General features: G+C 36.3%; 1 protein-coding gene across 1 annotated transcript; it reads right to left on the reverse strand.

Annotated features, from left to right (window-relative positions):
- Window positions 1–43: 43 nt before the first annotated feature.
- Window positions 44–11,549, reverse strand: pmpca (peptidase, mitochondrial processing subunit alpha). The gene is made up of 13 exons (XM_061767000.1): window positions 11,420–11,549; window positions 7,849–8,051; window positions 7,691–7,770; window positions 5,647–5,729; window positions 5,071–5,165; window positions 4,900–5,000; window positions 3,675–3,938; window positions 3,515–3,607; window positions 3,278–3,396; window positions 1,943–2,033; window positions 1,813–1,875; window positions 1,580–1,724; window positions 44–584 (listed from the first exon to the last, which is right to left on the reverse strand). The coding sequence occupies exons 1-13, from the start codon at window positions 11,464–11,466 to the stop codon at window positions 415–417; spliced, it is 1,554 nt and encodes a 517-aa protein (XP_061622984.1). The 5' UTR covers window positions 11,467–11,549; the 3' UTR covers window positions 44–414.
- Window positions 11,550–13,502: the final 1,953 nt, after the last annotated feature.

Raw genomic sequence — 13,502 nt, forward strand, 5'->3', positions numbered from 1 at the left:
TTTCTACAGAAGCATTATAATAAAAAAAACCAAAAAAAAAAACCAAGGTGAATAGATTGCTTTTATTTAACAGTTGACGTCCACGTTTCAGTCAGATAAAATGGCTTATAAGATTTTTTTCCCCCCAGCTTCTCGCCAGAAATGTCCATCATACAAGCCACACAGTGTCCTTCGTTCATACTTTATGATTTTTTTCACCAATCCAGTGGTCAATTGTCAGTGCTTACAATAATTATGCTTTAAAAAAATAATCAACTGTCCCTTTAAGAAAAAAACGATGAAGCACAAAGAAAGAATAAATACTAGCGTGTATTACAGGTGACTTACTGTCGACTCCAGGTATGAGTCCCTCCCGGAGAGTTCAGTGTGAGTGTTTTTTGTTTGTTGGTGTTATTTACATGATTTTAGATGGTTTTATTGGAAGAGGCGGTAGGTGCGCGGTAGGCGTCCGTCTTTGCTGGACAGAGCGGCCTGGATGTGCTCGTAGGATGGCAGCTCCGTCAGGTCCCCCAGAGCCGCCACGGCCGGCTTGCTGCGCAGCATCTTGGCAGTCACTCGCCTGATGTCGCCTGCCTTAACCTCGCCTGTGACGCACACAAAAATATCCCGCTCAGAATATAATGGTGTACATTTTTGTAAAATGTCTTAAAACCTTTTTGCAGATTTTCTTTTTTTTTTTTTTTTTTTTAAATAGTTTTTGCATGCAGATTCCTTTTAATTATTTTGTAGCTATTTATTTCCCGCCCCCTTTTTTTTCTTTTCTTTTTAATGTTTTTTTATATTTAACATGCTACTTTAAAAAAATACATTTTATTTTATTTGTAAAACTAAATATCTTCGGTTTATTTTTTAGATATTTGTTAGAGAATTGAGAAATTTTGTTCATTTTAAGTTTTTTATTTTTAAAATTTGTATTTTTCTTTGTGTTTATTATAGACATCTTTTAATGAAGAAAATTAAAAATATTTGCATAGATTTGTTTTACTTTTAACCAAAGTTAGTAGATTTTCTTATTTTTAAAAATATATTTACAATTTGTTTTTTTAGATATCTAATGTAGAATTTATTTTCTTAAGTTTTGTATATTTTCTTCCTTTTTTAAAAGTTTTATTTAAAAATGTATAGCCTTGTTTTAATTTTAACAAAAATCAGAAGTTTACTTTTTAATAAAATAGAATGTTTACATTTGTGTAAAAATTCTCGTTTCTTAGATTAAATTTTTTAAAATATTTTTGTAGGACTTATTACTTTTAAATACTAAACATTTTTATTTTAGATATTTTGTAGACCAAAAATATATATATTTCTATAAGTTTCCTTTTTGCTGTAGAATATTTATTTTTAATCAAATACTTTTGTTAAATTTCTTTTTTGTATTTTGTTTGTAGATAAATAGCTTTTTCTTGGTTTTAAATATTTTATACACGCTTCTTTTTGTAACTTTTTTTAAATAGAATTCTCTTTTGTTTTTGAATATTTTGCAAATTTATAATTTACATTTAGATCAATACACTACCATGTTGTTGTTGAAATCATATGACACTTGACACTGCCCTTTTCCTAACAATCCCGTACTCACTTATGAGCGCGCAGAGTTCATGCGGCAGCTTCCTCTTGCCCGTGGAGAGCACCTGGCGGCCGACGTCCTCAAAGATGACTGGCCGGGCTTCCAGGTTCATCATCAGCATGGACTTCAGCTGCGTCTTGGCTCGCTCCAACTCCATCTGGGACCACAAACATAACAATATAAATGACCAAAAAAAACACAAAACAAAACAAAAAAAACCATACAAGGCCAACTAACGCTCCAACCTCTCCTGCCATTCCTGTCATCTGAATGAACTCCCGTGTTATGATCTCCACCATTTCGCGAACCTGCAGGAGCGAGTTGAAGTAAGTATGAACATAATGCGTTAGATTTGTGACAGAAGTTTGAGGCGACCTGTCGGGGGTCGGCGCTGGCGTGGATGCACAGCAGGCCGCTGTCCTCGTAGCTGTGATGGTACGACGTTGCGTTATACATCCAGTGATGCCTGCAGAGAAAACACACCAATGACTACACACAAACAAAATCAAAATCTAAATATTTTTCAAATAGTGTCACTGTTCACTGAGAGCAGCCACGCTTTATAGTGGCTTTTAATGCAAGAAAAATACCCCCCCAAAAAAACAAGAAACTCGACACATAAACCAACAATAAAGAAAACACAAAAACACATACAAAAACCAACAGAAAATACCCCCCCAAAAAACTCAAATACCAACAAAAAGCCTTAAAATAGACAAACACAAAAACAACAATACACACAAATAAAAACAAAACAACCAACAAAATACAAAAAAGTAAAGTAAATAAAACAATACAAGACAAACACACACAACCAAAAATGCTAAAATTAAATAAACCAGGTTTTGTACACTTTTTTTAGCAGTAGCTTTCCATGAGTTTTCCAAAACCTTTCACTTAATTTCCAAGACTGAAAATTTGGCACATTTATGTCAGACCACAGAAAATTTTCTGTTTAGAAAGCTACTCATTTTGAAAATGGCACATTCCTGGCCTTGCGTTCTCTTTGAAATCCACGTTCGGAAGATTGAGTATGCCAGTGTACCCTCACCGACGTCTTGACCTGTTACATTTCCTGTATGGCAGAGTACACCGCTATACACACTGCTAATTTGAATTGTAATCATTTTAATTTTAATCATATGTTACACAATTTACCGGTATGTTTTATGCATCTTAAATATTTTCCATGCAATATTTGCAAAACTTTATTTAAAAAAAAAAATAAAAAATCCATAACCTTTCCAAGAACTGGAAAATGCATTTTTCAATTTCCATAACTTTTCCAGGTTTTTCATGACCGTGCAAACCCTGATAAACACAAACACAAAAAAAAACACCCCCCAAAACACTAAAAATAAGCAAATGAAAAACAAACACCATTACAACAAAAAGCAACAAAAAAAAAACCTACCAAAATATATACATATAAAAAAGAAAAAGTAGATAAAAGAAAAACCCCGAAACACAAAACCAACGAAAAACAATAAAAAAAAATAAACAAAGGCAAACAACAACAATAACACACAGAAACCAACAAAGAAAACAAACAGAACATTTATATATATTTTTTGTGGATCATATTCACTTGTCTGTTGTGGAAATGTGTTGCTTATAGCCACCAGTTCTTTTATGGGTTCTTACGCAAGTATAAATAAACGGAGGCTGACGGAAATGTGGGTGACGTATGCGCGCGTGTATTTCCACTACCTGTTGAGGACGTTGAGGTAGAGGCGCGTGAACATGCCTTTGCCGGGTCCTCCCGCCGAGAAAGAGCCGCCGCCACCCATCATCATGTTGAGAACCGCCAGCGGGATGAAGTCGTCTTCCTACCAAGGCACACACCATCAAACGCACAAAGGCACTCAAGCAAATCATAAAGAAACCAACTAAAATATCAACAAACACATAAATAACAGGAATAATAATAAGGAGGTAGCACGGCACCAGGAAGGAGCACGTCTCCAGCCCGATCATGATGTGCGTGAGTTCAGGTATGGGCGTCGGTCCGAGGCTCACGTCCGACATGTCCTTCTCCATCTGAAACATTCATTACACATTATTCATTTTTACTGCTCTCCAGGTAAGAAAGCCTGGTGAGGGTCACCTTGACAATGCCGCCCGTGTACTGCGCCACGGAGCGGTCGACGGGGGCCGGCACGCTGTCGCCCCACACGGGCCGGACGCCCAGCAGGTAGTGGCGAGCGCACGCCACCAGCCGCTCGTGCTCCACACCGACTCCGGCCAGGACCATGCGCTCGGGCCGGTAATAGGCAGACAGGTAGTTGTGCAGTACCCCCTTGTCGATCTTGTCCACGTTGTCCGGCGGGCAGAAGCGGGGAAGTCCCACCGTGTTCCCCCGATACGCCGCCTACAAAGACGACAACACGTGGCGACTATTACACGCAGGAGGGCGTCGCTTACTAACAAGGTACGGAAATACGCTTAAAGTGAATTGCGAATTTGAAATGGGACGCCATTCAAAAGTTGGGAAATGCGGGAAAGATACGCAGAAAATCTTGATGCATCCTAAAAAACATTTCTTACTCAGTGACAACTAACAAATTCTATTCTAAAAGTAGTAATAACCCATACAGATACAAATACAGAAAAGGGAAAAACAAACCAAAACCCACCACACAAACCTAAAAAACTAAATATAAACATAAAAACAAATACACACCAAAGAAAAACAACAAAATAACCCACCCTAAAAAAATTTTTTCACAAAACATGAACAAAACCCACACCGATACCAACAAAAGAAACAAGCAAAATCGCCACACAGACAAAACAACAAAAAACAAACAAAAACCAAAATGAAAACACTAAAAAAAATAAAACACAAAACCAAATGGAAACCAACAAAAACAACAAACAACAAAGAAAACACAAAAAATCTAAAACACAAAAACGTACACACAGACAAAACCCACAAAGAAACCAAGAAAAACACCAAAACCAACATAAAATATTAAAAACTAAAAACAACAAAAACACCCAAAAAACAGTTAAACTAAATACACACAAGAAACACAAAAACAACAAAAAGCCCAAATAAAAATACAAACATACCAGTAAAAACATGCTTAGACATTAAACGTAATTTTTCTGATGGCCATAGTTAGAACTGAAAGATTATTTTCTGAGTAAAAAATGCTGAGCAAATTGGATTGCCACAGTCATTTTTTTAGTTGACCCAAAGTTAATAAAAGTGAAAGTTAATTCTCTCACAAACATGTATTCATTGCACGAGCAGGAGGAGCTAAGAGGATGAGCTGTGCGCATTCCCAGACATTGTTTTGGACTGAAAAAATAAACAGAGGACTTACAGCGTGAATCATCTCGGTGAGTAAAGGCTCGGGGTCCGGCCGCATGTTCAGGTCCTCCAGCTCGAATCGAACCGCCATCCTGGTCATCTCCATCTCTTCATCTGGACAGAAAAACGCAGTCAGAAACAGTGCCTTCCCATTGGTGGAAATCTCGTGAGACAGCGGACTCACCCAGCAGGCGAGGCTGGAGGACGCCGTCGGCCAGAAGGCTGACCACCGTGTCCAGGCCCTTCACCTCGGCAGACACCGCATACATTGTGGTGTCCCTGCGGAGGCAAATAATACATTTATTAAGCCCAATCACAACAAATACACAAAACCACCAAAAACACACACAAAAAACACACAAACACTGAAAGCAAAAAATGACAAAAACCACAGAAAACTAAACAAACAAAAACAACCAACTCCCACACACTCAGCAAACAAAACACACACAAACAAAACCAACTCCACCACACACAACCAAAAAACGAAGATGCACAAACCCAAAAAAAGACAAAAACACACAAACCACCGAAAAACAAACACAAACTAACAAAAGACACACACAAACATAACAATAACAAACATACTTGCGCAACTTTTCTCACAAATTTATTTTGTTCATGTGACCATATAACACTACTAGAAAAAAAGCATTTTTTTCTAGTAGTGTTATATGTTCTTCTCAGAATGCCTTGCTTGCTGACAAATGACTCTTTATTTATCTTATAAAATGAAGAGTCATTGGTGTAGTAATGCTACCTGGATGTTTGGCAATCACAAATCCCTCCGTGTTTCTCCAGTGTGAGCAGAATCTCATCTTTACTCCCGTACTGAGCTGTGGACTACAAAGATGGACACAGTTAGAGGCACTAGTGGTAAAGACTAAACATTAAGTGCAAGTTTGAGCAAATAAAAAGTCTGACATGATTGAGAGGAATCACGTAAAAATCAATCGCACACAGCTCCTTCTTGCAGCTCTTCTTGCTAGCACAATGAAAGCATGCTTCTGAGGGAATAACTAAATTACCATAATTTCACGTGTATAATACGCACCCCCAAAGTTTCAACCTATGTATTATGCCTTTGTAAAATGCATGATTTTGCTTCTACCCATATGATCAAAACATGAAGTATTATCTGTATTTTGTTATTTTTTTCAAATAATTATTCTGAAGTATTTTATTTGAACACATAATACTTTTTTATTTACTTCCTCTTATTTTGAAATTCACACCCCTATTTTGTTTTAGTAAATGAGAAAACACAGTTGTGCTCATGTTTGATTATCCAGGCAGAATTTGTAAGATGTGTACAATTCTTTAAATAAAACCTTCATGTTTGCCAGACGAAACATTTAATTTTATTTTAATGGGATTCAAATTAAACTGTCAAGCATTTCAGAAAAGCATTATCATTAAAATAAATATAACCATTAAGAAATTAATGACGGTGGTTGTTCAGTTATCAGTCGTATTTAAAAAAATATTATTTCACAAATTCTGCCAGGGTATGTAAACTTATGAGCACAACTGTACATATATGCAGTCCTACCCCTGTCATGTTGGAATGAAAGTGTAGGCTACACCTTTTTCATAACCTCTAGGTGGCGTTGCCATATTGGAATGTAAGTGTACAGGTTTTTCATAACCACTAGTTGGCGGTATACATTTATAAAAATATGAAAGTTTTTTTCCATTTTACCTTATACCTGTGTATAAAGCGCACTATTCATTTTTGACAATTTTTTGGGGGGGAAAATCCAAATTACACAGGAGAAATTACAGTACATGAAGTTTATGCTGGTAAAAAGTCTGATATGACTGGGTTGGGCAGCACGGTGGACGACTGATTAGCACATCTGCCTCACAGTTCTGAGGACCGGGGTTCAAATCCCAGCCCCGCCTGTTTGGAGTTTGCATGTTCTCCCTGTGCCTGGGCGGGGTTTCTCCGGGCACTCCGGTTTCCTCCCACATCACAAAAACATCCGTGCTAGGTTGGTTGAAGACTCTAATTTGCCCGTAGGTGTGAATGTGAGCGCAAATGATTGTTTGTTTCTATGTGCCCTGCGTTTGGCTGGCGACCGGTTCAGGGTGTACCCCGCCTCCCGCCCGAAGATAGCTGGGATAGGCTCCAGCAGCCCACGACCCTAGTGAGGCTAAGCGGTAAAGAAAATGGATGGGATGGATGGATGACTGGGATGACTCACAAACATCTCACATGGGGCTCCATTTCGTAGCTCCTTTCACTAGCACAATGAATACATGTTCGTGAGAGAATACCTATTATTTTTGTGTACTTTGGCCCAATACAAACACTGATGTTTGCAATTTATCACGTAAATGATTTACATAAGATGATTTTGCTAGTACCATGCTTACGTTTTTGAGGGAATAAATCAAAACTTCGATGAGTCACATAAATCACTCATGTGCAGCTTTTTCGCATGGCTCATCTTGTTAGCACAATGAATATGTTTTTGAGGAAATACCTCTCTCACTTATATGAACTTTAGCTCATAAAAAGTCCAAAATAATTGAGAAGAATCGTGTAAATCACTTGTGTGCAGTTCCTTCTCGTAGCGTCTCTCGCTCGTACAATGAATCTATTTGAGAGAATCAGTCTCTAACAATTTTTGGGTGAATAGAAGTTCTGATATGATTGCAAGGCTTTCACGTAAATGATTCGAAGCTCCTCCTCATAGTTCCCCTTGCTCCCACAATGAATAATTTTTAGGCCACCAACCGCATCAAGTGAAATTATTATATTTGAATTCATCTACACACTGTACCCAATAAGTACTTACAGAAAAAGCAAGTTTTTCCAAGAAGTGTGCTATTCCACTGGGATACTTTGCTTCATGTCTGGATCCGGAGTTGACTAATACTAGAGGAAAAAAATCATTTGGTTCGTTAAAATGAGTCGCTGGACACACATGGTTAGCATTTGACGGTGGTCACTTACTTCCAACAGTGCAGAATTGCCCAAACTTGTTTTGTGAAGCGACCTTGAGGCCATTTTCTAACACGGTTATCCGGGTTTCATACTTTTCCTTCCCGTCCACAGATGCAAACATGGGCTTGGGGATTCCGGGCAGTGGCGAAGAAAGCGAAATGTTGGGGTAGCCTCCACCGCTGCTGTACTTCCTGTATGCAGCAATACCACACCTGTTGGGTATTATGATGCAAAGTTATGAATTAATTCACACAATATGTAAACCTTTTGTCAGAGAAACTGCTCCCAATTCTCAATATTTGTTTTTAATTGCACTGTTACCTTGTGAAACCTTTTCCCACACAATATTTCGCACAGCGAAACTTTAGAGCATGATTCGACAGAACGGCGGCATGTTTATGTACAACCGTTCGTTCAACCACTAACTTGCTAGGCTAGATAACATTTTGTTGCCTGCTTGCGAGCCGTATCGTATTAAAAGTATGGGAACATACCTCAAGCAAGCCTTAAACGAACGTCTCTCCTCTTCTGAGCACCGGTATCCACCAACACACGCTTTTCCCCCCATTTTGTTCTCATAATACAGTCGGCGCGATCCACTCTTGTTGTCGTCGCCACGATAACGAGTGTATCCGGTCGCATTTGAGTTGACAAGATAAAGCCCAATGATCGTTTAAAAAAACGGGATGCGGTGGTATCAGAATACAATATTTTATTGCAGTAGTCTGACAGTGCAATCATAAAAGAGCAAATTTGTACTGTAGTCTAATCTGGGCATTACGTGTTGTCTGTCTCAGACCGCCAACATGTTTTTTTTTTAAAATAACTTTATTGGCCGTCAGATGTTTACAGTACTACGTCAAAAGACACGCGACAAGGCTAAAAATAAACTAGCTTTTGGATTCAAATATACTGTGCACGCTGCGATGAGGAGTAAATGTCTTTTGCGGAGCCGATTAATGACGTCATTGATTGGATCGGCAAAGTATGACATTAAAGCTGATCAGCATAAAATGCTAAATATCGGCCGATACCGATCAGGCCGATAAAATCGGTGTAAAGTCTAATATTTACCCAATTTATTGTACTTCTTTTCTTGTAAAATTACAACTCTTCACGTTACAATTTCTTTCCACAAAGATGACTATTCTCAATAAATTAAACTGCAGTTTTTTTTCTTGTAAAATGATGATTTTATTCACACGTTTGTTCTTTTTCCTTGAATAATTACAACTTTACTCAATATTACACAAAATAATTACGATTTGAGTCTCAATATTCACCACTTTTGGACAATACCTTTTTTGTAAAATTGACTTTATTCATGCGACATTACAACATTGTCCCTTTAAAATGATGACTTCATTCTCAACATTTTTGGTTGAATATTTTTTCTCGTAAAATTATTACTTGATTCATAAAACACCCCCCCCCCCAAAAAAAAATCTCCATATTGATCACTTATTTAATGTGCTTTTTAATCTTTAAAAAATATAACCAAAAATTACAACTCAATTGTCAATATTTACTACATATTTGATTACATATTTAAATAACTGCATCCACGTATTATTATCACCTTTTTTCCTGCCAAAATTGCTATTTAATTCTCTATATTTACCACAATTTTAACTGCACTTTTTTCTTTTTAAATTATGACTCATTCATGTAACAATACAATATTTTCCTCAAAAAATATATAAAATAAAATCAATATTGACCACTTTTTATCACACTTATTATTGTAGGATTGTGATCCCACACAGTATTACCAATTACTTACCAAAATTAATGGGGAATTTTCCAGAATCTTGGTTCTTATTGCGATTTATTTCTAGTAAAACTTTTACTTTTATCTCATTATATTTCATGTTTTTCCCTCAACAAAACACTACTTCACACTTGATGGGTGAGCAGGCACTCCAGTGACCCCAATAGTTGCATAGAATACAAGCGGTTAAAAAAATCAAGTTTACTTAACATGTGCCCAAACCCAAACAATTGATTCCAGCTAAGAGCATGCATGCAGTCCTCCATTTACTGCATCAATGTTAACCCCCACTAAAAGAACAACAGGCTCCATGCTCCTGAATAACTCCAGCACTTTAACCTGATTTGGAACACCATGGATCAGCAGCAACACCGACAGAGAGCCTTTACATTATTGCCTTCCATTTCCATTTAAGTGCAGCAACGCTTTGTCTGCTGTTACTGTGCGGTTCTGCTTACAAGCTGCAAGATACTATACACTCTCTGAAGGAGGAGAACATCCATCTGCAGCAGCGGCTGGAGAAACTCATCCGATCTAATTGAAGCACCTACTGTCCAAGCAACCCAAAGGTAAAGTAAGTAAAGTTAGCGTTTCTGCCCAGGGGTGGGCAAAGTATGGCCTAACAATCATTTACGTTGTCAAGCGTCCACTAATATTTGTTGCATTAACTAAGTTGTTTCCCCCCCCCCCCCCTAAAATTGGTTAATTAAAATGAATGTATTCATTTTACATGGATTGAACTTATTTGAATAAAACTATTAATGATAAAATATTAAAACAAATAATTTTACATACAGATTTCACATTTACTTTATTTTATCAAATACCACAAATTTTCCCTTTAAAATTATTATTTGATTCTCAACATTTTTGGTTTCATTTTTTTGTTTTCGTAAATTACTTGATTCACATCAATACAACATTTTGAACACATCTTCATTTTGATCACTTTTTTATTGCATTTTTTAATCTTTAAAAAAATAATAGAAAATGACAACTCAATTGTCAATATTTACCACACATTTGATTACATATTTAAATTATTACATCAATGTATTATTATAACAAAAAAAATTCTACCAAAATTGCTATTTAATCTCCATATTTACCACGATTTTAACTGAACTTTTTTTCTTGTTAGATTATGACTCATTCATGTAACAATACAATATTTCCCTAAAAAAATCTCAATATTGACCACTTTTTATCACTTATTAATGTAGGCTTGTGAATCTCACACGTTATTACCAATTATATACTAAAATTACTGATGACGTTTCAAGGATTTTAGCTTTTATTGCGACTTCTTTCGAGTAAAACTCTTACTTTTATACAACAATATTTCATGTTTTTCCCTCAACAAAAGACTACTTAACTGTCAATATTTACCACTTTTTTGATTGCATTAAAAGCTCCCTTTACTACAGGGTGTACTGAACAGGACTCATTAACGTTAGGCACTGTAGCTTAGCAAATCACGCGAAGAGTCCTGATACAAAGCATTCATTTTCGATACCCTATCAGACTTTGATAGACATTGGCTTGAATTTAAATAAGTATTTTATTCATTTTCTAACGTTCAAAATCTATCAAGTATACGGGAGAGACGAAGCATGGCGTCGCTGACAGCGGTATATAAGCAACATGCTAACTCCGGAACCTCACGCCACCAGATGGTAAAAGTTACAAAACGCGCAAGTCAGACGACGACAACACATTCGTGTCATAAAATATGTTGCTATACAAAATTATCTGTAATTCGGTCACGTCTAGTTGGTGTTTACGCTCTTTAACGACGTAGTTTGTTACCTTTGAACACGACTCCAAGACCTACACCGGGACATGTGGGCCGCCATCTTGACTTCCCCGAAAGACGGATTGGAACTCTGACCCGGAAATGGTACAGTGAAGCACTTTCGGTATGACACAAATCTGGAAAAACACAGACTTACATGTTTTTATTAATGAAGGTTAGAATAATTAAATCATCATACATTGTTTTCCACAATTTAAAGGGGATTTTAAATGTTTTTTTAAAAGGATTTTTGTATTTTGTTATGCAAGTATCTGTACTTCTACTTAAGTAAAGATTGTGAGTACTTTTACCGGGTCTTTTAATTTCACACTTCATGGGTGAGCAGGCACTCCAGTGACCCCAATATTTGCATAGAATACAAGCAGTTAACAAATCAAGTTTACTTAACATGTATCTATAACTGAATAACTCCAGCACTTTAACCTGATTTGGAACACCGTGGATCAGCAGCAACACCAACAGAGAGCCTTCACATTATGGCCTTTCATTTGCATTTGAGCGCAGCAACGCTTTGTCTGCTTTTACTGTGCGGTTCTGCTTACAAGTTGCAAGACACCATACACTCTCTGAAGGAGGAGAACGTCCATCTGTAGTAGCGGCTGGAAAACCCATCCACCCTCTCAGGGAATTGAAGCACCTGCTGTCCAAGCAACCCAAAGGTAAAGTAAGTAAAGTTAGCGTTTCTGCCCAGGGCTGGGCAAAGTATGGCCCAACAATCATTTACATTATCAAGAGTCCACTAATATTTGTTGCATTAGTTTTTTCCTCCTAAAACTGTTTAATTATAATGTATTCATTTTAAATGTATTGATTTCATTGGGTGAATAAAAATATTAATGACAACATATTAGAACATAAATAATTTTACATATAGATTTGAAATGTATTTTATTTTATTAAATACCAGTAATTGGTGAATTTCTTATTACTGGGAATTCATGTTTATTCATTTAGCTCATCAAATAGTTGATTTGTTTATTGGAAATAACAAAATAAATACCGGTAAAATAAAAAAAAAACACAAATATGTCCAACAATAGAATGAGTGTAATAATTCGTTTAAGTAATTGGTTAATTATAGTTAAATTAATTCCAAATGAAATAAAAGATAGAATTAATAGTTATGTATTAATTATTTGTATACATATCCCACTAGAGGTGCATTGATTATGAACAACTAATTTAATAATTAAATAATCATTTAAAGCCATTGTTTAACCTAAAATTGTCCCAAGTCCTCTGATTTCAGCCTCGCAACTGCAAATAAATGTCCTCCATGAAAGCAGACTGATAATATTTGTGTTTAATCAAAATAAGACATGTGAAAACATTTACTTTTACTTTGGAAAACAAATAAACAAACAAACATTTTTCCCTATTTTCGGACATTACGGACCAAACCAGTAACTGAATCATAATCCATTTATGGAAAAAATATTAGTTAGTTTAATCTATTATGGAAATAATTGTTATTTGCAGCCATAGTATAGGACTGTTTACAGTAGTTAAACCTGAAGCAGCCTCAGAGGTGTATAACAAAGTCATAGTCCATCACATTAGTCAGTAGCCAAGAAGTAGCGCTTAGTTTCATAAATGAATAAATTCTAAATAATACCATTTTAACTGTTTTATCCACCCCTGGTTCAGACCGTAAATGTGTTTGTTTTGATTATAAATTAACGATAACAATATGATTCAAAGACTCTTATGGAGAAAATAGCAGTGAATACCTGCACGTGGACAGAACGGTCCAAGCATGCTTAGAACGCCAAAACAATCAAGCATTATTATGTTTTTTTTGTTTTTGTTTGTTTGTTTTTTTGCAGCACAGTGGACAACTGGTTAGAGCGTCTGCCTCACAATTCTGAGGACCTGGGTTCAATCCCCGGCCCCGCCTGTGTGGAGTTTGCATGTTCTCCCTGTACCTGTGTGGGTTTTCTCCGGGAACTCAGTCTTATGTTGTTTTATGTATTGTGTTGATTGTTTTTTATTTATTTATTATTTTTATTATTGTTATTTTATCACGGTTATAATTTCATTATATTTGTATTATTTTAAGAGTTATTATAAAATCAT

Source organism: Phyllopteryx taeniolatus, chromosome 3, assembly GCF_024500385.1.
Source record: "Phyllopteryx taeniolatus isolate TA_2022b chromosome 3, UOR_Ptae_1.2, whole genome shotgun sequence".
NCBI classification, from domain to species: domain Eukaryota; kingdom Metazoa; phylum Chordata; class Actinopteri; order Syngnathiformes; family Syngnathidae; genus Phyllopteryx; species Phyllopteryx taeniolatus.